This window comes from Pongo pygmaeus, chromosome 5 (assembly GCF_028885625.2).
Source record: "Pongo pygmaeus isolate AG05252 chromosome 5, NHGRI_mPonPyg2-v2.0_pri, whole genome shotgun sequence".
NCBI classification, from domain to species: Eukaryota; Metazoa; Chordata; class Mammalia; order Primates; family Hominidae; genus Pongo; species Pongo pygmaeus.
The window spans coordinates 155,832,278-155,855,051 of record NC_072378.2 but is presented as its reverse complement, the minus strand read 5'-3'; the positions used below and the strand labels follow the sequence as shown (position 1 = coordinate 155,855,051).

Here is a 22,774-nt window from a genome sequence, read left to right as displayed (position 1 = left end):
ATGCTTCTACGTTTGTGTTTTAACTTTTATTAAAGGCATTGTTTATTACATTGTTTCATGTACCCTTTACAAAGCATAATACCAGGAAAAAAAAAATTATCTCTTGGAGTCTTGGTACAACTACTATTGAAAAGCAAAAATTATATATTTCATTCTGTAAATCACGAGAGCTAGCTCTCATGATTGTTAGGATTGTTAGCTCTTGTGTTTTACATATATGCTTCCCCTCTTCACGGTTTGGTTTTCGGTTTCTTCTTTTATAGCCTTATGTAATGATGCCTTTTACTCTAAACTGGCATACCTCTCATTTTGGAAGAATATAGAATTGAACACTAAAATAAAAATGAAAGAACAGTTTGAGAGTGTCTGTAAAAATACTCATTTGGCTGTAATCTGGTTCCTGCATTTGTGATTGGCTGTGCCTTTAAGCACATTCTGTGATAACACCTCCAGGGTTTTGAAGTGTAATGCTCCATTGTTATTCTTGAATGCATATAATAGTGATTTTTCCCACCCCCTCCATCATAAGCCATGTATCATTATGGTAGTGAAAACGTTTCTGCTACTGGTTGGCTAGAAGGTCTTCGTGTGTTATTGCCTAATATCATTTGAAGTGTTTAAAAGGGTACTGTCTGTAATCATAATATCAGTTTAGTCTGTCTAGCACTTTTTCCCCATAATTGCTTTAAGGACTTCACATAAATCTGTTAACATCAGCATTCATTCTTTCTGCAGTGGGGAGTTGCAAAGTAGATCAGGCTACAAATTGTCAAGAAGGAAGTGCACCTTTTAAAGTGTGGGGAGGATTTGGTTTGTCCTTGACTAAGATTGAAAAGTGAATGGGAATCCAAAAGAAATGTAGTTTTAAACCTAGGAAAGGAGCCGGGTATGGTGGCTAACAGCTGTAATCTCAGCACTTTGGGAGGCCAAGGCGGGCAGATCACTTGAGGTCAGGTGTTAGAGACCAGCCTGGCCAACATGGTGAAACCTCGTCTCTACTAAAAACACAAAAATTAGTCAGGCGTGGTAGCGCACACCTGTAATCCCAGCTCTTAGGGAGGCTGAGGCAAGAGAATTGCCTGAATCCCAGGAGCAGAGGTTGCAGTGAGCCAAGATTGTGCCACTGCACTCCAGCCTGGGCAACAGAGCAAGACTCCATCTCAAAAAACAAAAAACAAAAAGGAAAACCTAGGAAAGGAAAGTAAATTTATTTATATTATATTAGCTTTTAGATATGCAGTTGTACCTGTCAGTGTGGGAAAAGTTAGCATTTCAAATGTGGTTATCAGAGCTCGTAAGTTAATGTCAAAGAGCCAAATTTATATTGTTTTGTTGTGTTTTAGTCCTAACTACTAATTATTAAATACTTATATATTGACATCATGAGACATAAGCTTTTAGTCCTGCCTCTTTGTTTTTGGCATGCTAATTTGCTTTGTTTTAACTTTGTGAAACATAATTATAGAAAAAGATTTAGCGTTTTCCATTGACGATAAGTGCTATGATTAAATATGTGGTTTTATACATTAAGAGCATGCCGCATAGAGAGCTGTCTCTTTTTAAATTTTTAGTATATTGAAATTGTTATATTTTCCAAGATTTATTGCCTGGAACTCACCAGATCAAGTTTTAGTAACTAGTGGTAATTTAAAATAATCCGTAAGTACATTAATATCAGAGGTATGCAATTATTTTTGCTAAACTACCATGGCTAAATATATCAAACCAGATGATTTCCAGACTTAAAGTATGTTTAGCCTCTTACCAATAGAGGCATTTTAGCTATTTATTTCTGAAAGATTATTTATATAAATCTGCCTGATTGGCTTGTGAAGTAAATCTTTGCAAGTTTTTAGACCCTACAAATTTGGGAAACCAACATCTCCCAGGCTAAAAGAGAAAGTTTCCAGCTTTACAGAGACCTGAATGCCATTTGGTCATTCACTTATTCATGCACTTCTTAAATATGTATTAAACACTCACCATGCATTGCTGTAGCTACAGGGGCTATAAAGGTGGATAGGAAATGGGTCCTGCCCTTAAGGAGCATATGTCGTTGCAGGGGAAATTGAGATACAGTTTGTAAGTGCTGTAAAGAGGCAGATGCACAGCACAGTGTTGACACAAAGGTGGACTAATCCACAAGCCATGTTTCTTGGCCCAGTGTCTCGTCTCTGGCTTCTGTGATCATCTTGTTTATCCTCCCTTTTGGTTGTATGAATTGGGCAAGGAGAGGTGTTAGGAGAAAAAAAATCAGCTTTAATGGACCCAGAGAATTAGGACCAAGGTAGGCTCAGGGCAAATGTTCCCTTTGAGCCTGTTCACCATCCCTATAAAGTGCTGGGCACATTCTAGAATCTTGGCAACTGAGTTGAAGCCAAGGTTCTCCGAGCTCTGACTTAATGTGGGAAGAGAGTCACTTCTTCCCTTGAAATCTACCTTAGCAGTGATGTTTCTTCTCATTGATACATTCACTCCTGCCTTTTAAGTAAATTTATAAGCTCAGAGACTTTTTTAATATTTAACTAAGGACTTCAAGAATCAGTTTTGTGTTGGGCATGGGGCACTTAACACAATATGAATTTATAGATGACTTAGCTATAAAGTTTTTTGAATTAAGTGCCAACTCTTCGGTACTGTGAGAGTGTGGTGGTAGAGTAGGTGGAATGAAGAAGAAAAAGATTACAAAAGTGCTTTTTTCCCCTTTTTGCTCACAAAGACAGAAGGAAAAGGAAAGAAAGCAAACGGTTAGTAGGTGGAAATAGGTTGGGAAGTAGCTATTGTTAAACATCCAGGGTAGTTCATTAGGTCAATAAGGGCTATGGATCAACAAATATTAAGATTAGGGATGCTCTGGTCAGCAGTATCTCGGAGTGCCAAGTGGAGACTGGCATCAACAGGTGACTTTCTACGTGGCTAAATCTACCGATATATTAAGTTAAAGATCTTGATGATATATAGAATCCTTTGTATATATATTTAGGCTATAAAGATTTAGTTAAATTAAGCTTATCTTTCATATGGTTGACTCCTGATTAATTCTCTGTATTTCATGATAATGTCCTTAGTCTCTAATTTAAAAACTTATTGATAGGAGTGAGTTTATGCTAAATCTATACAGAAATAGAAGTCATCCTGAAGGTCAAAATTACACTATATATTTGTAAAATTGTAAGCTAGTGTTGTACTGTCTGTTACTATCCCTAATCATTCATATGTGTTAAAATGAAATGCCACCATTGTCTGTTGCAATAGACATGATGTAGTATTTGTTCATTAATGATCACCCCTAGTCTCTGACTTTTTTAACTGATTTTTTAAATGCACAGGTTTAAAAAGTTTAGTTTTGTTACTCTCATAAGTATATGAGCTCATTTTACTGATCTTTTTATAAACTAGATGCTTTCTGATGCAGCACCTGGGAAACTGAGAATTGTTCATGGAGATGTCTTGACATTTAAGGTAGAAAAGGCTTTTTCAGAAAGTCTTAAAAGACCCTGGGAAGATGGTAAGTGCTTTTTGGTAGTTATAAAACATTTCTTTTATGATTATTTATATCACAAATGTTCATTTTATGATACATTTATTACAAATGTCCATTTTATGATACATTTATTACAAATGTCTTATATGTTTATATTTTAAATTATCTGAACAGAATTAAATAATGTGTATTATAATTTTCTCTTGCTACTTGCTTCCAAATTATAAAATCTAGTTACGTTTTTTAGTTCTAATTCATTTGTCTCATTTCCAAATGTTTTGTATTTTGTGCAAATAAACTTATCGTTTTTTGTGATACCATATCAGGATAGGGTAAACTATGAATTGTTATTTGTTCCAAATAGTGGAAAAAAAAGAAGTGCTTTAGTAAACTAAGCCATGCTCAAGCCATTGTTTTAACTTTTTCTATTATTCTTCACGTTCAGTGACCAACCAAGGCAGTCTTCATTCACAGACAGTGTTTATTGGGTACCTGCTGTGTGCAGCCCTTCAGAATGCATAGATAAATAGGGTATGTTTCTTCCTATAACAGACTCTCAGAACAAACGGAGGAGGGCTTAGGTGCCTCCACATCTGGCTGCCCCCATGTCTCTGGCCTCCCCCATGACCAGACTCCTTCAGATGGGCCGCACTTGCAGACTCCGCCAGCTGACAGGCCCTCCTGTTCTTAGCATGCAGCCTTCAGGTTTCTGCCCCAGCCCAGCCACACTGGAACCACAATGCCTTCCTCATTACCTGTTTCAAACCTTATCTGACTGAGTTCTCCCACATTCATTTGACTGTAACCCATAGTCTTCCGGAGGATTTCTCTTGCTCTTTTTCTCCCTGATACCAGCCCCTCCTGTTTTTCCTTTTACATTTGTGAACTTTTTCTAACTATTCTTAGCTGGTGGTTGTTTTTCTATCCACTTTGTACGTACTGTTGTTTCTGGGGTTTTTCTTTTTGGGCAAATTTGCCAGATTACTCCATTCCTATGGTTTCACTTACCACGTAGGTATTGCAGACATTCACATGTTTATATGCTGCCTGTACCCCCTTCCTGGGCATCTGACCTCTGACAGCATCATCTAGGTGTTCCATAGGCACTTTAACCTCATCATGTCCAAAATAAATTCTCTCTTTCCTCAAGCCAATTCTTTTTCCTGTATTTCCTAGGCCAGAAATTCAAGGACTTTCTCTGAGTAACTGAGCAGTAATTAAGTATAATTTTTTCCTCAATAATCCAAAGCAGATTGTGAGAAAACATTGCTTTTGAATAATAAGTGAAATGAAAAATATTTAGCCATATCTATTTATATGTTTTTCTTTGATGCTATTAATATCCAGTCTGATTTTACTCGTCACTGAAATTGTATTCAGAATATATTGATGGAATCATTTCAGATTGTTTTTTCCTCTGCCACCAGATCCTCCAGATGTACATATTATTGGAAATCTGCCTTTTAGTGTTTCAACTCCACTGATTATCAAGTGGCTTGAAAATATTTCCTGTAGAGATGGACCTTTTGTTTATGGCAGAACTCAGATGACTTTGACTTTTCAAAAGGAAGTGGCAGAGGTAAGTTTTAACATTTTGTGACTATTTTATCACGTGTTCAAATTCCAAAACAAAATAATAATACTGCATTTTTACCACAGTCTGTGTTTTCTATGTTAATATCTCATTACACACACAAAAACCCAGCAGCAGCTCAGCCAAAAGTTAAAACTTTGATGATGATGACAGATGTAACTGCTGGGAGCTTCTGGGAAAACATGAAGGATGTGTGTTAGCCCAGGAGGTAGTGTGGTAAACAGAGGGATGCAACAGCCATCAGTGCCACTGGAGAAAGACGAAAGCGATGCCCTGTTGGCCATACCCAGGATTGGCACGTGATACCTTAAAATTGATCCTTTAGGCTTCATGGCATGGCAGTTATAAAGAATATGATAATTGGCCGGGCATGGTGACTCATGCCTATAATTCCAGCACTTTGGGAGGCCGAGGCGGGCAGATCACGAGGTCAAGAGTTTGAAACCAGCCTGGCCAACATGGTGAAACCCCGTCTCTACTAAAACTACAAAAAAAAAAAAAAATTAGCTGGGCGTGGTGGGGGACGCCTGTAATCCCAGCTACTCAGGAGGCTGAGCCAGAAGAATTGCTTGAACCTGGGAGGCGGAGGTTGCAGTGAGCGAAGATCATGCCACTGCACTCCAGCTTGGGTGACAGAGCAAGACTCTGTCTCGGCAGGTGGTGCGGGAAGAATGTGATAATCAATTTGGAGCTGAGAAAGAGAAGGGGATTGAAGGTCTCATTATTCAGTATATAAATTGCACTTACTCCCTCACCTCAGCGAAGTCTGCTATGCCTGCATTCCCTTGGCAGAAGTGTTCTGGGTTCATTCTAGAAAATAAACCCTCCAGGGTAAGCAGGGGTGGTGTTTGAGCTGCAAAGGTATCAGGAGGGATGTGCAGACTCTTAAGTGGTTTTTTAAAAAAATTTTATTATGACGTATAAGTACAAGAGTATACAGCCGTCCCTTGGTATCCATAGGGGATTGATTCCAGAACCCCCGCAAATACCAAAATCTACAGGTGCTCAAGTCCCTGATGTCAAACAGTGTAGTATTTGCATATAACCAATGCATATCATCCCATATACTTTAAATCATCTCTACATTATTTGTAATACCTAAGACAGTATAAATGTTTTATAAATAGTTGTTACACTGTATTATTTGAGGAATAATGATAAGGGAAAAATCTGTACGTGTTCAGTACAGATGCAACCATCCTTTTTTTATTCCCTGAATATTTTTGATCTGGGATTGGTTGGATCCATGGATATGTAACCCACAGATACTGAGGGATGACTGTATAATGTACATGGATGACTTAATAAAGGGCACTCCTGAATCCCCATGTACATGGATGACTTAATAAAGGGAACTCCTGAATCCCCACCCCCCACATGGGTAATTGAATCACTGGTACTTTTGAGACCCCATTGTATCCCTTACTCTGATTGCATCTCCTTTCCATCCCATGCTACTAAGGTGATCACTACTGTGAATTTTGGATTTATTCCCTTGCATAGTCTTATCACACAGATTTATATTCCTATAATGAATACACTTTAGTTTTGTCCTTTTTTTTTTTTTTTTTTTTTTGGACAGAGTCTCACTCTGTCACCCAGGCTGGAGTGCAGTGGCGCGATCTTGGCTCACTGCAAGCTCTGTCTCCCGGGTTCACGCCATTCTCCGGCCTCAGCCTCCCGAGTAGCTGGGACTACAGGCGCCTGCCACCACGCCCGGCTAATTTTTTGTATTTTTAGTAGAGACAGGGTTTCACCGTGTTAGCCAGGATGGTCTCGATCTCCCGACCTCGTGATCCACCCACCTCAGCCTCCCAAAGTGCTGGGATTACAGGCGTGAGCCACCGCGCCCAGCCCAGTTTTGTCCATTTTTGACAACTGGGTTCATATAATACGTATTCTGTATGTATTCATATAGTATGTATTGTTTTTATCCTGAACATTATTTGTAGGATTCACTGACATTGCTTCTGACTGTAGTTTATTTAGGTAGCTATATATACTACCCACTGTTTGACTGTGTAAGATCCTTATCTATTCATTCTCATGTTCATGGACCATGAATTAGTTTCATTGTTCTGTTTTTACAAACAAAACTGTCGTAAACATTCCATACTATGTCAGTTGGGGCACATGGGCAGCATTTCTGTAGGGTATTTACCTGGGAGTGGAACTGCAAATCTTCACCCCTGCATAGATAATGCTAAGTTGATCTCTGAAATCATCACGCCTGTTTATATTCCCACCAGCAGTGTGTGTGAGTTCATTTTGCTCCATATTCTTGCCAGTACTCACTATTGCCAGACGTGTACATTTTTATTAATCTCGGGGTAATGGAATGTCATCGTGTTTTATTTTGTCCTTGCTGGTTTGTAGCAAAATTGGGCACTATTGTGTGTTTACTGGCCTTTTTGGGTTCCTTGTTTTTAGTGCTTGCTTTTTGCTCACCTTTCTTTTGGGTTGCTTATCTTTTTCTTACTGATTTGGAGGAGTTCTCACATACTCTTTAATACTCTTCATACTAGTCCTTAGTTAAATGTGTTGAGCATTTCTTCTACTCTATGGCATGTTATTTTCTTTTTATGGTGTCTTTTGAAGAGCAAGCATTCTTAATTTTAAATTTATGTCTAGTGCTTTTTGTGTTTTGTTAAGGAAACCCTTTTATATCTTGAGTTCATGAAGATATTCTTCTGTTATCTTCTAGAAGCTTTACGTTTACCTTTCACATTTATATCTATAGTCCACTTGGGGTTGATCTCTCTGTATAGTGAAGTAGAAGCCAATTTTACTATTTTTAACGTATGGGTCCCAATTAACCTAGCTCCATTTACTCACAAGTTAGCCCTCGTTGATCCCTGTCAGCACTTCTGTCAGCATTGGTCTGGTTAGAGACATCATATAAGCATTGGTCTGATTAGAGACATCAAGAAAAAAATGACATGAAATACAGGAAGCAGAGGGCCCCCTACAGGACAGGGAGAAAGGAGTCTTCAGGAAGAACAGCCAGTCCAGATTGGAGCCAATTAAAAGGCGAATTTGATAAAACTATGTCGAGTTTGCAAAGTCAAAAAAAAGTTACAAAAACTCAGGAGAGTTTAAGATTGAATTCATGATAAATAAATAGAAAACTAAATATAACAGGGAGTGAATCAAGGGAAATATACCATTATTGGAATGAGAAGTACAAAAATATTATTTGGAGATAAATAATTATTTTGAAAACCTAAGAAAAAATGAGAGACGTATATAAAAATAACTACAAAACCTAACTGAGAATCTCAAGGTCACTGAGATGAATCCAGAGAAATATCATAGCCCCAGAAGGAAAAATGATTATTTTAAAGATGCTAATTTTTCCAAGAATTCTGTATATCTAATTATAATCCTCAAAGAATTTATATTGAAATACGCAGTTCTAAGGATCATCTGGAGGAATAGAACTGCAAGAATACATAAGAAGTGTTGAAAAGGGAGAGTGATGAGAGAAGACTTCCTTGTCATACGCTAAAATGTATGGTGAAGCTTTAATAATTAAAGCAGTATGAGAAGCAGCACGTGACAGAGCAATTACTAAACTAGAAAGCCCGATGCAGACACCTTAGCAGTATCTGATAATGGTCAGATCAAAAATCAGCAGAGAAGGAAAGAACTAAGTAAATGCATGGATATTTGGTTAACTATTATGAAAAAAATTATCTCTGTAAGTTCTATTTGGGTCTTTGGATCTTCTCTTTCTGTTCTCGTTATGTTCATGCCTTCCTTGGCATTTTTGTATGTATGTATGATATTTAAATTAGATGTTTTGGCCAGGCGTGCTGGCTCACACCTGTAATCTCAACACTTTGGGAGGCTAAGGTGGGAGGATTGCTTGAGCCCAGAGTTCGAGACCAGCCTGGGTAACATAGCTCCCTATGTTACCTTGTTTCTACAAAAAATAAATAAAAAATTAGCCAGGTCCAGTGCTGCATGCCTGTGGTCTCGGCTACTCAGGAGGCTGAGGTGGGAGGATCACCTGAGCCCAGGAGATCAAATTGCAGTGAGCCGTGATCATGTCACTTGCACTCTAGCCTGGGTGACAGAGCAAGACCCTGTCTCAAAAAATTGAACAAATAAATAAAGTAGCTGTTTTAAGATCCTTGCCTGCTAATTTCATTACCTCTATCATTTCTGTACTCTTTTAGTGATTGATTTCCCCTTCCTTGCCATAGGTTGCATTTTTCTGTTTCTTTGAAAGCCTGGTAATTTCTGACAAAACATCAGGTATTGTGAGAGTTTTGTTTTTTTTAATGCTGATGAGGGCTGGATTTTGTGGTATTGGGTTGAGTGTTGGGTTTGTTGTGACACACAGATAAGATTGCTTGAGGCTTTTATTGTTCTGGTGGATCCAGGGTAGCTTTTAATTTGGGGCTAGTTGAGCCCCAGTACTATGTCATGACTTTTCTGAGGAAGGCACCTAACTAGGCCCTGCATGTTTCAGGGCCTCTTGAGCCATGTGAGCCCCAGTTGCTCCTGCCTTCCCCTGGTTCTAGTTCAGGCTTCCAAGCCTCAGGCAACTGCAGATCAGTGCTCAGCAGGGGACTTGGGGGGCCCTTTTGCTACCTCAGGAGCTCTGCCTCACATTCTGTCTCCCTCTCCTGTTCCTGTCTCCCCCACCCCCTGCTCCTGCACACGTGTGAGCACTGCGTGTGTGTGTTTTCCGTATTTCTGGTAGTCTGCCCCACAAATTCTGCCTGCTGAGGCCTCCCAGATCTCAAGCTCTGGCTCCCTGAGCCCAGGAGACCTCTAGGCTCAGTTTGAGCTGCCCCCTGCCTCTGCTGCAGCCTGAGAAGGGCCTCCAGTCCTCTGCAGGCCGGGCATCTAAGGCTCGTCTCCTTTCCATTTCAGTGATGACAGTCCTGCTCTGCCTGTTGTCCTGTTTATGCTAACTCTTGTTTCCTATGACTTATTCAGCTTTATAGTTGTTTCAGAACAAAACTTTTTAATGCCAGAATTTGTTTGAAATCGATAGACTCTACTACTACATAAGCTTAATTCTTTAAATGCCTTCCTCTCAGATAATTTGAGTGTATCATAAGAATTTCATTTCTTAGATCTATCCCTCTGTTTTTATCCTTGATTCTGTTTAGGGGAATCATTTCCAACAAGGGCGCTTTTGCCTTATCTGCTCCTCAGGGGCATTTGGCAATGTCTGACGTATTTTTGATTGTCACGCCTGGGAGGGGGCTCTGGTCTCTAGTGGATAGAAGGTTAGGGATGCTGAGAAGCATTCTTCAGTGCACAGCAGAGCCTCCCACAGCGAAGAACCACCCAACATTAATTAGCCCAAGATGTCAGTCATGCCAAGGTTGAAAAATTTTCCTTTAGATGATTTGGCCATAAAATCTTTCTCTCAGGAGTCTTGGAACTTCCCATCATAAAAATGTAGGACCCTTTCGTGTTTGTTAGGAACCCTGAGATGATATCACCACTTTTCTTAAGGTCTTTGCCATTTCCTCTTCATGAACCTGCTAATTCTCTTGGGTTGGTTTGAATTGGGCCCATGCTGAGTTTTCTTTGTCGTTTTTCTCAACCTTTGGATATGTTGGTTCTGACAGAAACCATTCTTGTTTCCTCTGCACTTATACAGATTCTGACACCAGATGTGTGGGTTTTTTCCACACCAAGCAATCTCCAATTCTCCAAACACCAGCTGAGTATCCTGCAGTTTCATTCAATTCTGACACTGTCCACATGTTTTTAGTGTTAGATCCCACAAGTTAAGGGCCAAGTCCCACAAGACTGCGCCTCACTTCAGATGACAGTCACAAATCTGGGCCTCTAGGAGTTCTGAGCGACCAGCTATAAAATAAATCAGAGGTTTTTTCCATGTCCCCCTCCTCAGATTGAATCATTTGTCAGAATGGCTCAAAAACTCAGGGAAACACTTTACCTGCGCTTGAGTAATGGGTAATCAATTGGTCTCAGTGACCAGCCCCATCTTGAGCTACCTAGAGGCTTCATCCTAAGTTATCTCACTATTGTAAACTCTGGGGGACTTGTGAATTTAAAGCAAGACATGCCTATCACTCAGGAAATTTCAGGGGCTTTAGGAACCAGGGACAAAGTCCAAATGTATTTCTTATTATACCACATCTGTGGATTTATTTTTCTCAGCCAACATGATTATTTTGGTATTTCTGCTCTTGAATAACACAATAGAGATACAAAATACTATGTACTCTATCTGTGTGGGGGGAAACACAAAGAAACAGAGGCTTGAGGTAGAGTAATATTTTCAGTGACTCAGCATGTCAGTTGTGGTTATTAATAATAGTGTTGCTTCGACTTCCCCATATGCAATTCTTTTTCTTTAACAAAAAAAAGTTGATTTTAGTTCAATTTTAGCCTGAATATTGAGAAGAGTTTATATGGAGTCTATAATTTATGGAATGCCTTAGAAGTCTAGGTAACACTGGTCCTCTGATTTTCACATTTTGCAAGTGAAAGTTTCAGTGGGAGAATATATACTATATTAGTCCATTCTTTTTTTTTTTTTTTTTTGAGACCAAGTCTTGCCCTGTCACCCAGGCTGGAGTGCAGTGGCCCGATCTTGCTCACTGCAAGCCGCGCCTCCCGGGGTTCATGCCATTCAACTGCCTCAGCCTCCTGAGTAGCTGGGACTACAGGCGCCCGCCACCAAGCCTGGCTAATTTTTTGTATTTTTTTAGTAGAGACGTGGTTTCACTGTGTTAGCCAGGATGGTCTAGATCTCCTGACCTCGTGATCCACCCGCCTTGACCTCCCAAAGTGCTGGGATTACAGGTGTGAGCCACCACACCCGGCCCCTATATTAGTCCATTCTATGCACTGCTATAAAGAGATACCTGAGACTGGGAAATTTATTTTAAAAAAAAAGGTTTAATTGGCTCACGTTTCTACAGCTCTACAGGAAGCATGGCTGGGGAAGCCTCAGGAAACTTATAATCATGGCAGAAGGCGAAGGGGAAGCAGGCACGGTTTATGTGTCTGGAGCAGTAGGAAGAGAGAGAGAGGGGAGGTGCTACACACTTTACAACAACCAGTTCTCATGAGAACTCACTCACTGTCGTGCAAGAGGGAAATCTGCCCCCTTGATCCAATCACCTTTCACCAGGCCCCTCCTCCAACGTTGGGGATTACAATTTGACGAGATTTGGGCGGGGACACTAATTCGCACCATTTCATGTAGCAGCATTTTCTTCTATGCCATTTGCTCTTGACATGGCTGTCTATGTAATTTTGTATTTTAGCCACAGAAAGCTCTTTTTAACATTTACTTTGATTGGCTTTGTGAATTACGAAACAGAAATAAATGAGCACCGTCGTCTTATTCCTGTCTCTAGCACTATAGGATCTAAATGTAAGAATTCAGCTCATATGCATTAAGGGACATATAGACTATATAAAGTTCCAGCTCATAAAATATAATCAGACTGTTAAGCAGTAAGTGAGAACTAATCCCATCTAACCTCATTTTATTAATATAAATGATGAACTGAGGCTCAAAAGGGTTTAATGCCTTCCAGAAGGTCATGGAGTAGTTACAGGGAAGGCTGAACTTGAGTACAGGTAGTGTGTTTTCTGCTAAAGTCATGATGTGCAAGTTCTCTGTTGCTGGCCCTGTGTTCTTTTCTTTCTGGGTCCAGCATCAGCCTCTTTTTCTCCTACCATCTCCAGAAGACCCTGGCTGTTTATGGGCGCATCCCAAGCAGGGAGGGAGTCACCCTCTCCATTAATTACATTACATAGTCCTCATTGTCCCTGATATATGGCTGTGTAGCTTCTCAAGTGTAAGCCTAATTTTTCTCCTTGTACTTAAAATTATTTTAGATTAATAAGAAAAAAAACCCCACTGTCCTTGTAAATTCTTTGACCCCTCGTTTTTCTCATACTCTATCAAAATGCTTTTTAAAAGCTCAAGGGCTAGAGGTTTCCTTTTAAAGAAAAATTAACTAGTTTGGTTTCCTGACCTTTTGTTGCTAAAATCATCTATCTTGTAATGGATGTTGAATTTTTATAGCTTTCCCAATAGTATATCTATCACAGAAACAGTAATGTATATTTGAAGTTGATAGACCATTTCAGTTTTATGCTAGCTTTGAATGAAATCTTTTGTAGAGCTTTCTGGTCTGTGATTTGAATTTTTCCTTAATGAGGTAGGGGCAGCTATGTGTGCTGCTTTTTCCTAAATTGAAATATATGATTCGCATGTTTTCATCTCTACAGCCTGGGGATATATGCTACAAAGATTGAATTGAATGGGTCAGGTTAATGGATTGGGACACATATTCCCCTGACGTTTCTGGATGTGTTTTAAGTGAAATATACTTAAATATTTAAATAAGATCTTTTTTGAATTGTGCCAGTTGGATATTAAAATTTGCAATGCATTTTGAATTTTTGAATTTTCTGCCAGTAGTAAGATTAAGCTCCTTTTTTACTTTATGAAGAACTAGAAATATTTTTGACCACTTGATCCATAAGCTTATTCTTTAACTTAAATCTCTACTTCTGTCATTTTTTGTAGCTGTATGAGAGTATATGTGTCTTGGTTTTACATTTTAGTAAGAAAGATTATATTTTGTCTTACATGCTATAGTAACTCATCACTTATCTTGAGTACGGCATCCCAATAATTTCAACTCTCCAAACAGACAAGAGCCAGACAGTTTAAAATAAAAAGGTCAGCGGGAAGGGGTATGAGATGAAAGGTTGGCTTTGTGTACAATCTATAACTTTTTTGCCCATAGGAAGTTTCTTCCATATCTCACACAGAACCTATTTTTTTAATCTTCCTTAAGGCAAAGCTCTAATAAGGTAAATTATATGGTTTTCATGTCCACAGCAGGCTACAAGCAGCAAAGGAAAAGAAGTGATTAGACTATGTGTGTGCATTGCAGCGAAGCGGGAAAGAGCAAACCCAACAGCTGCAAACCAGCTCAGAAAGCACTGTGTCTTTTACTGTTGAGCAGTGGGGCCCCCTGCCTGCCTACCTAGCCCCAGGATCCAGTAATCATTGGTGTTTGTAATGTTGCCCCTGAATCATTCAGAAGAGGGTTAGAATGTCATTTGAGGTCTTAAGAACACAGAGAAGCAAGACACATTTTAGAAACATAAGCATCCCTAAATTTTTTCGCCCGCCACTCAGCCCTGTTCAATTTTAATATATCGCCATATTTTTTATATCTTATTTAAAGAAATAAAATATTGTTGATATGTTTGGAGCCCTCTTCTATCCCCTTTCTTTCCATCCTATGAGTTGTACTATCTTAAACTTCTTCGTTATTTCCATACATATTTTATCCTTGCACTGCAGATAAATACACCACACACACACACACACACACACACTCACACTCAGAGAGAGAGAGTAAATGATAGGAGTAATCTTTTCAAGATTTTATACAAATAGCATTCTACTGTACAAATTTTCTGTGACTTGATTATTTTTAATTCCATTTTGGGATTCAATCTCATATTCCATTATCAAAATTATCACAGTTTATTTTTTCTTTCACCTGTTGATTTTTATTATTTTTTTCATTTCTTGACATTACACATAATACCATAATGAACATTTTTATAGCTGTCGCCTGTGTAAGTATGTATGCTGTGCTCTAGGATATGTTCTTAGAGACCTAGAGGGTCATGAGGTTTTACACAGCTTCAGCTCTACTGTATATTGCCAAATTATGCTACAAATGCTTGTACAGATTTCCTCTCTCACTAGCAGTATCTGAAAGTTCCTGTAGCTGCAGATATTCTCCAATATCAGGTTCTGTTAGGTTTTTTTAAAAAATTGTTCATTTCATGTGTATGAAATTATATCTAAGGTTCTAATTTGCATATTCCTACTTTGTACTGTGGTGGAGCATAGTTTATATTATGGTTTATTTGGATTTCTCTTATGTGAGTTGCCTTATATATTCTATTAGCTATTTATCTTATGATTATTGATGTATAGGAATTTCATCTGTATTCTGAACACTATAAGTTTCAAATACTTTCTCTTAGTCTGTGACTTATAAACATTTATAATGTTTTATTATACAGAAATTAAAAATTTTAATAAAGTACAGTAGTTTTTGTTGTTGTTGTTGTTATTGAGGAGGGCGTCTTGCTGTGTTTCCCAGGCTGGTCTTGAACTCCTGGCCTCTGGCAGTCCTTGTGTTTTGGCTTCTCAAAGCGCTGGAATTACAGGCATGAGCCACTCTTCCAGCCAAGAGCAAAAAAAAAAAAAAACACACACACACATATATATATATTTTGTCCCCAAAGCAGAGCTATATAAGAAAAGATACACATACATACATATATTTTAGAAAGATGTATATACATATATATGTGTGTGTGTGTGTGTGTGTGTGTGTGTCTGTCTTTTCTTATATAGCCCTGCTTTTGCATCTTTAGGAAATTCTTCCCTACCATGGAAGTCGTAGATATTTACTTATAAAAATTTTAAAGTTTTGCTTTTCACTTATTGTTAATTTACTTAGAGTTTATTTTTGGTTATGGCATGAGATAAGGACCTACTGTTTTCTCCTATGGATATCTAATTATACCGGTGTCACTTATTGAATGATTCTTCCTTTTCTATTAGCAGTTGCTACATCGCATCTATCATGTGTTAAATATCTGCATGTGCTTGGGTCTGTTTCTAAGGCATTTGTTTTATTGATCTGTCTGGGCTTGCATCAATTTTGATGTCTGGTAGGGTGAGCTCCCCTATCATTGTTGGTATTCTTCAGGAGCGTCCTAGCCATTCTTGGCCTTATATAAATTTTACATGGAATTTAATTTTAAATATATATATAATACATATGGACATTAATTTTTAAAATCCTGTTGGACTTTTAATTGAAATTGCATTGCATTTATGAATTAATTTAAATATACCTAATTAATTTTAAAACAAAAATGTTTGAGTGCTTAAAAGAATAAATTACTAGGTTTTTACAAAAATTATTTGTCAAGAACAGCCAATTCCCCAAGGGTTCTGAATACTCAAGGTTTTATTAAGTGAATTTGAAAAGCATTTCACCATTTAAAATGTTCATTCATATATTGGGGTGATTCAGAAAATTAAGTGTTTAAGCATCTTTCATTTTTCATTATGCTTGCTAATTTCTTCATCAAGTATTTATCGATTGCTTGTTTTGTGTAGGATCTTCTGCTATAGAATATAACCGTGGTTCGAAAATCCCAACAGCCATTGGTAGAGCAAATGTTCTTATTTTTGTGGTGCATTATATATGACATAATTCACACTTCTTAGGTGTACCTCAGTTGATGTTGGAGGAAAATATTCCCCATGTTTGCTGTGTGTCATGTGTCAGCCCACCCTTTTCAAATTTGCCTCAAAAAGTCCACCTAGTGTTCAGAAATAATGGAATGTTGACTCTTTTTCATCTAATCAGGCTGGACTAATTATTTGCTAAAATTCATTTTTGTCTCTAGAGACTTGCAGCCAATACAGGAAGCAAACAGCGTAGTCGCCTCTCTGTTATGGCTCAGTACCTCTGCAATGTTCGACACATCTTTACAATTCCAGGACGAGCTTTTGTCCCCAAACCAGAGGTAAGTTTCGGCTTATTTGTTGTAGTATATCAGAATTAGGACGTTTGTTCCCCTGAGGATGTGTCATAGGAAATAACCTCTAGGATCTAACCTTTGTTTATGTGCAAACTGACACTGTACTTCTCCTGAATAAGAACCACAAAAATCATAATATGAATAGCTAGTTCTTACTATAATTGTTCTCCTTAGATAGGGTGACTAAATGTTTAGGTTCATGCATGTTACCCTGGTGGCAGTATCATTCATCATCTATGTCTTCATGATGTTACTCTTAAAGTATCCCTGTATGGAAGATAAGTTACACGGTCACCCAATATTTAAGAAAAGAAATAAAATACTTTAGTGATTTCTGTTAGAGACCTCTAACTAAAGCTACATCAAACATTATTTACTTAACACTTTTTTGGGAGACCTTATTATGGTAGTGTTATTTGTGGTAAATCATCTGTGGAAAAAACAGTTGGATATTAAACTAGACTTTGACTATTATATGCTAGTTATGTGAGTAAGTGCTAGTTACAGAAACAGTTTCTCTGCCAAAAATTAAAATTAAAAAAACTGGTGTCTATTTTAGCAAAACCACTGCTTGGTGAGTTACTACAAGATGTGTACTATTAAAAACTCGTCTTTTTCTTCAGTGAATGTACATTGAGCATTTACTGCTTGAAAATGGGTTGGGTAGCAAGGGGAGTCAACAGGGATATGAACCTAATCTGATACAGAGTCTGCCTTCAGGGAGTTCACAGCCTCATGAGGAATAGAAATTTCTCACTGGTCCCTAAAACTCTCAAATATAAGGTCTTGCAGAGTTTCCCTTGCATCATGTATCCTTCATAAATAACAAGAGATAGCATGGAAAACAATGCATTATGTGACTATAGATTTAGATTTAGATTCTAGATTTAGAATGGAGACCCTAACCAAAAGTGTTAGATCTACTTGTCTGTCTTGAAGACGCCTAAGCGATCTCCATGCTCTTTGCTGCCACCTTCATACTTCTTTGCCATTTGGCCAGTTAGCTGAGCGTTCAGGTGACTAGGAAGTCAGGCCATCTTCCGCTTATGTAACAGACATAATTGTCAGCTTTTTCAAAATCGAGCTCAGGGAGCTTGCTCTCGGTGCCACCTCCCTTCAGCATCTCAGACTTCAGAGACATTGCGAATGACTTCTCCCAGAATAATTAGATCCAAGACAGAATTTGATGACTGGAGATATCTTATAGGTTATCTTTAAATTTAAAACATTTGTGCTTTCAGGGACTTTCTCTCCTAGTACAGGTGGCCATTATAATGAAAAAAACAAAAAACAAAAAATAAAAAACCAGTGACCATGTAGCTTGCTTTCTTCTTGTCATGCACATGTGTGTGCATAGAACATTTTAAATAGCATAAGACTCATTATATCAGAAACCAAGATTGTTACTCATAGGCCTCTACAGTTATGGTTATGACCATTATCCAGAATCTCCAGGCTATTTAAGTTTTACTAACGGGTTCTTAGGATAGATATTAGAATATTTTTAGTGGAAGCTTTCTAACTCTGTTTTAGTTACCTCGTTGAGATTATTTGATGGTGTTTCGAAGTTATTATCCACTTTATCTTTGATTTAGGGGTAAGGTACATATGTAGTTTATCAATTAAAATTTACCTTCTCTGGGATTAAGGCCACAAGAAAATATTTATTATTTGGAAAAAAGCTAGCTATGTCTTTGATTCCTTTTTTTATTGAGGGGTGTTTACATTTTGGCAAATTAAACATTTTCATAGCAATTTACTTCACATTTTTTATTATGTTGTAACTATTACATACAGGGGATTTATTTGTAATCCAGAAAAGCACTTATCAAGGACTTATAGGTGTGTACCACCGCACCGGCTAGTTTTTGTATTTTTTCGTAGAGACAGGATTTCGCCATATTGGCCAGGCTGGTCTTGAACTCATGGCCTCAAGTGACCTACCCACTTCGGCCTCCCAAAGTGCCAGGATTACAGGCTAAATTTTAGTTGTAAAAGAATTCTCTGCTGCTCTGAAGTAGTTTTACCATATTAAGGCAAAGCAGAAATGTTCTGAAGAAAGCCAGAAAATATTTTGCTGATAGTTACATTGAGCAAATGTTTTAAAAATTCATTTTCTTGGGCCAGGCGCGGTGGCTCATGCCTGTAATCCCAGCACTTTGGGAGGCCGAGGCGGGTGGATCACGAGGTCAGGAGATCGAGACCATCCTGGCTAACATGGTGAAACCCCGTCTCTACTAAAAATACAAAAAATTAGCCGGGCATGGTGGCGGGCACCTGTAGTCCCAGCTGCTCAGGAGGGTGAGGCAGGAGAATGTCATGAACCCGGGAGGCAGAGCTTGCAGTGAGCCGAGATCGCGCCACTGCACTCCAGCCTGGGTGACAGAGTGAGACTCCATCTCAAAAAAAAAAAAAAAATTCATTTTCTCAAATAAGAAAGAGGAAGAGTTTTTACAGAGATGATAAACTAATTCAAGGCTAGTACTCTAACTAAACCTTCTGCATGCAAGAAGAGAAAGTCCTGGATGCACATAATTGCAACACAAGGTAAGATAAGCTAAGTGCTAAAAACAGAGATTGGGCAGATTCCTGGGTGGTTCAGAGAGGGAGATGAATGCTCAGAAGAAATTTACTAACATTCATTACTTATTCTCAATCAAAACTCCAAGAATCAGATATAGAGAATTTCTTTTGTGATACAGTGAGGGGCTTACTTACAACCACTTTTGGGATTTTTTCCTGTGAGAATCTGCTATCCCTTCTGTTTCTCCATCTTTTAACTAACTCAATCAAGCTTTAATGGCAGAACTTTCACTACCATTGAACTATTACAGTCCTGTTCTGACTAGTTGAACTGAATTACTACTGAACTTTACTCTTATTAAGCTCTGTAGTGTAGTTCCCAAAATTTGAACCCAAAATACTTTGTCTGCAAAACAGACAACCTCTGAGGTTCTTAAAATTAGACTAATTAATTGGTCTACTTTAGTGTCTCTTAAACTATTAGAGTCTGTAGGATGTAGCTTTTAAGTTAGAATTTTTTTAATTTTGTGTTTTCATTTCACTGTTAATGAAATTATTTACATTTACAAGACAATGTCTTTTGCAATGCAAATTCAGAACTAAAATTGTTTTCATGACAGAATACAACCTGTTTCTTAAGTTTCTCAAGCTAGCTTTTCTCTATTAGCTTCTGTAGATCCCTGAGAATCCACATATTTCTGGGGTTCCGCGCTTAATCTTTTTTTCAGCTACTCTGCACATTTCTCAAGTTTGGGAAATACTGAGCTATTAGCTAGATCCTCAAAATTCTGTCTTTTTTTTAATGAATTATGGTGATAGGCTTCATAATCTAACATAGTTCGTAAGGAGTGGACAGGCTTTTTAGTTCTCAACACTTTTTTTTTTTTTTTTTTTTTGAGACAGAGTCTCACTCTGTCACCCAGGGTGGAGTGCAATGGCACAATCTCGGCTCACTGCAACCTCCACCTTCTGGGTTCAAATGATTCTCCTGCCTCAGCCTTCCGAGTAGCTGGGATTACAGGCACCTGCCATCATGCCCGGCTAATTTTTGTATTTTTAGTAGAGACGAGGTTTCACCATGTTGGCCAAGCTGGTCTCGAACTCCTGACCTCAGGTGATCCATCCGCCTCGGCCTCCCAAAGTGCTGGGATTACAGGCGTCAGCCACCACGCCCAGCCAGTTCTCAACACTATTCTCTACACTGACTTAGTAGAAAAATCATTTAGTTATATTATGAGAGTTGTAACGGGTTCTTTTTTATTGACACTGGTAGAGGCAGTAGACTTCCAAGTAAGCTAGACCTACTGGAATTCCAGTACTGCTAGTTTTGAGAACTTGGTCAGGTTAATAGGCTGAGTTTACTACATCCAGATTTGGCCAATAATACCGCCCTTGAAAGACATTTGTGAGGAATAGAAATAATCAATGCAGAGTGCCTAATATGAGTATCTGGCAGTGAATGCTGCCAGTCAAAGTAGTTGTTATTGTTATGATATAAACAAATATTTATGGACTAAGTTGTAGTATTCTGATATAAAAGTAAGGATTATAATTTTTAAGCTATATATAGAATTTATATTTAATTTTACCTATTTGGAAGTGTGGTATATAGAACAAGTTACCCTCAAACGTGGTACAAATTTAAAGCATAAATAGTGTCCATTAAATTGTAGATGAATTAATGATATATCCATGACATATAAAGAAAAGATTGGGACTTGAGGCACCCACTCTTGATCTTTGAAGAGCATTTTAGAGGCTTCCAACCCTGCTTGTTCACAGCTGTTGAGGCCTTGACCTCTGTGGGAGATAGTCTTGAGTTTGGTGGGTGGATGGGTCCACAGAAGAGACAACTGTTTTTCATGCTTTTGTGTTTTTTGAAATCTGACATCGAGGATGTTATTTCTGCTGTATATATTTACCTTGTATTCAAGAATCATTTTGATATAAGGTCAGAGCACTAGTATTTTCCTGCTTAACTAAGATTCTTCTGTCTTTGGTTTGTATTGTCCTCCTAGAATCAGATTGAGATGGGATTTTCATAAAGGCGATGTATTGACAAGGGCCCTCAGGAGAAGGGGCATGAGGTAGCGGGAAAGGGCAGGGGAAGAGCTAAGTAAGCATATTGTTCCTCCTGGAGGAGCTTCAGCCTAGAACCACGGCAGGAGGAGAAGCTGTGTAGCACAAATTGCCCCACGCGTCTGTGTTCCCTTGAGGCAAGGCACAGGCTTATTGGAACCTGTGCCAGCCAGTCTTTGCAGGGAGCAGTGGGGCAGTCACTTCCCAGTAGATGCAGCTCCATCTCTGGGAGCCATTAGCACCCATCAGTGCCAGCAGCTGGGGGATGGCTGCCCTGGCCCAGTGGAAGGAGCTTGGCCAAGACACAGCATCCTGTCTAGCTTCCTACCAGTAGACAAAGCTGTAAGATTACTTACATGGCCACCTCTCTGCCGCGGTTGCTTGGAAGTTCTAAACTAAGTTTCATGTTTAATTGCTTTAGCATGCTTCAACCAGGAACATTTAATAGCATTTTTTCTCTCTTCTTTTGGTTTGTAACTTTAGTCTTTCATCTTTATCAGTTGTTTTTATACTTATTATACCTGCAATTTTATAAGTTGCCTCAAATTCTTTTTTAAAGCCCTTGAGTCCAAAATAAAAATAAATATAAACCAAAAGCCATTTTTATAATTAAAGTAGTACCAGAGTCATCCTCCTTAAAAATCAGGTAAAATACGTGTTGAATAGCGATAAGAGTATTTGCTATTACAATTTTAATTCAGTACTAGGCATGCTTCCATAAACTGCTCAAGAATAAATGGTAAGTATTCTAAATCCAAGGAGGGAAAAAACAAAATTGCATTTTTGCAGACAATACTTTTATGTATGTGTAAAATGCAATGAAATTAATACAAAAGTAACTGGAGATAATGATAATAATGTGATAGTGTTCTGCAGAATTATAGGCTAGGCTAAAAATCCTCAAAAGTCAAGTAAGTTAGTATTTGCTAAAGTCATGTAGCTGACAATATAGTGGTGAAAGACATATGAGAAAACATTGTCCACGTTCAAAACTGAACTTCTGTCTAACTACCCTAGGCCTGCCCTCCCCGTACCTCTTATTCACTATGCTGACTAATGACATCATCCTCCCAGGTCATCCAAGCCTAAACCTTGGAGGTCATCTTAAGCACCACCTCCCCAGACCTTTACAACTGCTGACCCTCAGAACTAGTCAGTCGTTAACCAGCTTCTGACATTACCTAAATTTCTCCCAAACCCATCCCAATTTTGTACCCAATTCTTCTGACTTAATTTAAGTCTATCATTTTTGTCAGAATTACTAGATGAATTCTTCAGTCATATGTATAGATATACACATGCTCCATAGGTTAAAAAAAATAAGTAAGATATTTTTGGTCTTTTGGGTTTTGTTTTGGTAACTTTTTATCAAACAAAAATGAATAAGTATATTTGATAAATTAGACTATGATTTTTCAAACTCAGAACTGTTGACATTTGGGGCCAGATAATTCTTTGTTGCCAGAGTCTGTCGTGTGCAATGT

General features: G+C 38.3%; 1 protein-coding gene across 1 annotated transcript in view; it reads left to right on the top strand.

Moving 5' to 3' along the window:
• The window catches only part of TFB1M (transcription factor B1, mitochondrial), a 56,013-nt gene that overhangs the window by 12,409 nt on the left and 20,830 nt on the right, over nucleotides 1–22,774 (top strand). Inside the window, exons 3-5 of the mRNA XM_054493485.2 lie at nucleotides 3,400–3,508; nucleotides 4,912–5,063; nucleotides 16,554–16,673. Coding sequence (XP_054349460.2) covers nucleotides 3,400–3,508; nucleotides 4,912–5,063; nucleotides 16,554–16,673 — 381 coding nt within the window. The remainder of the gene's footprint in view (nucleotides 1–3,399; nucleotides 3,509–4,911; nucleotides 5,064–16,553; nucleotides 16,674–22,774) is intronic.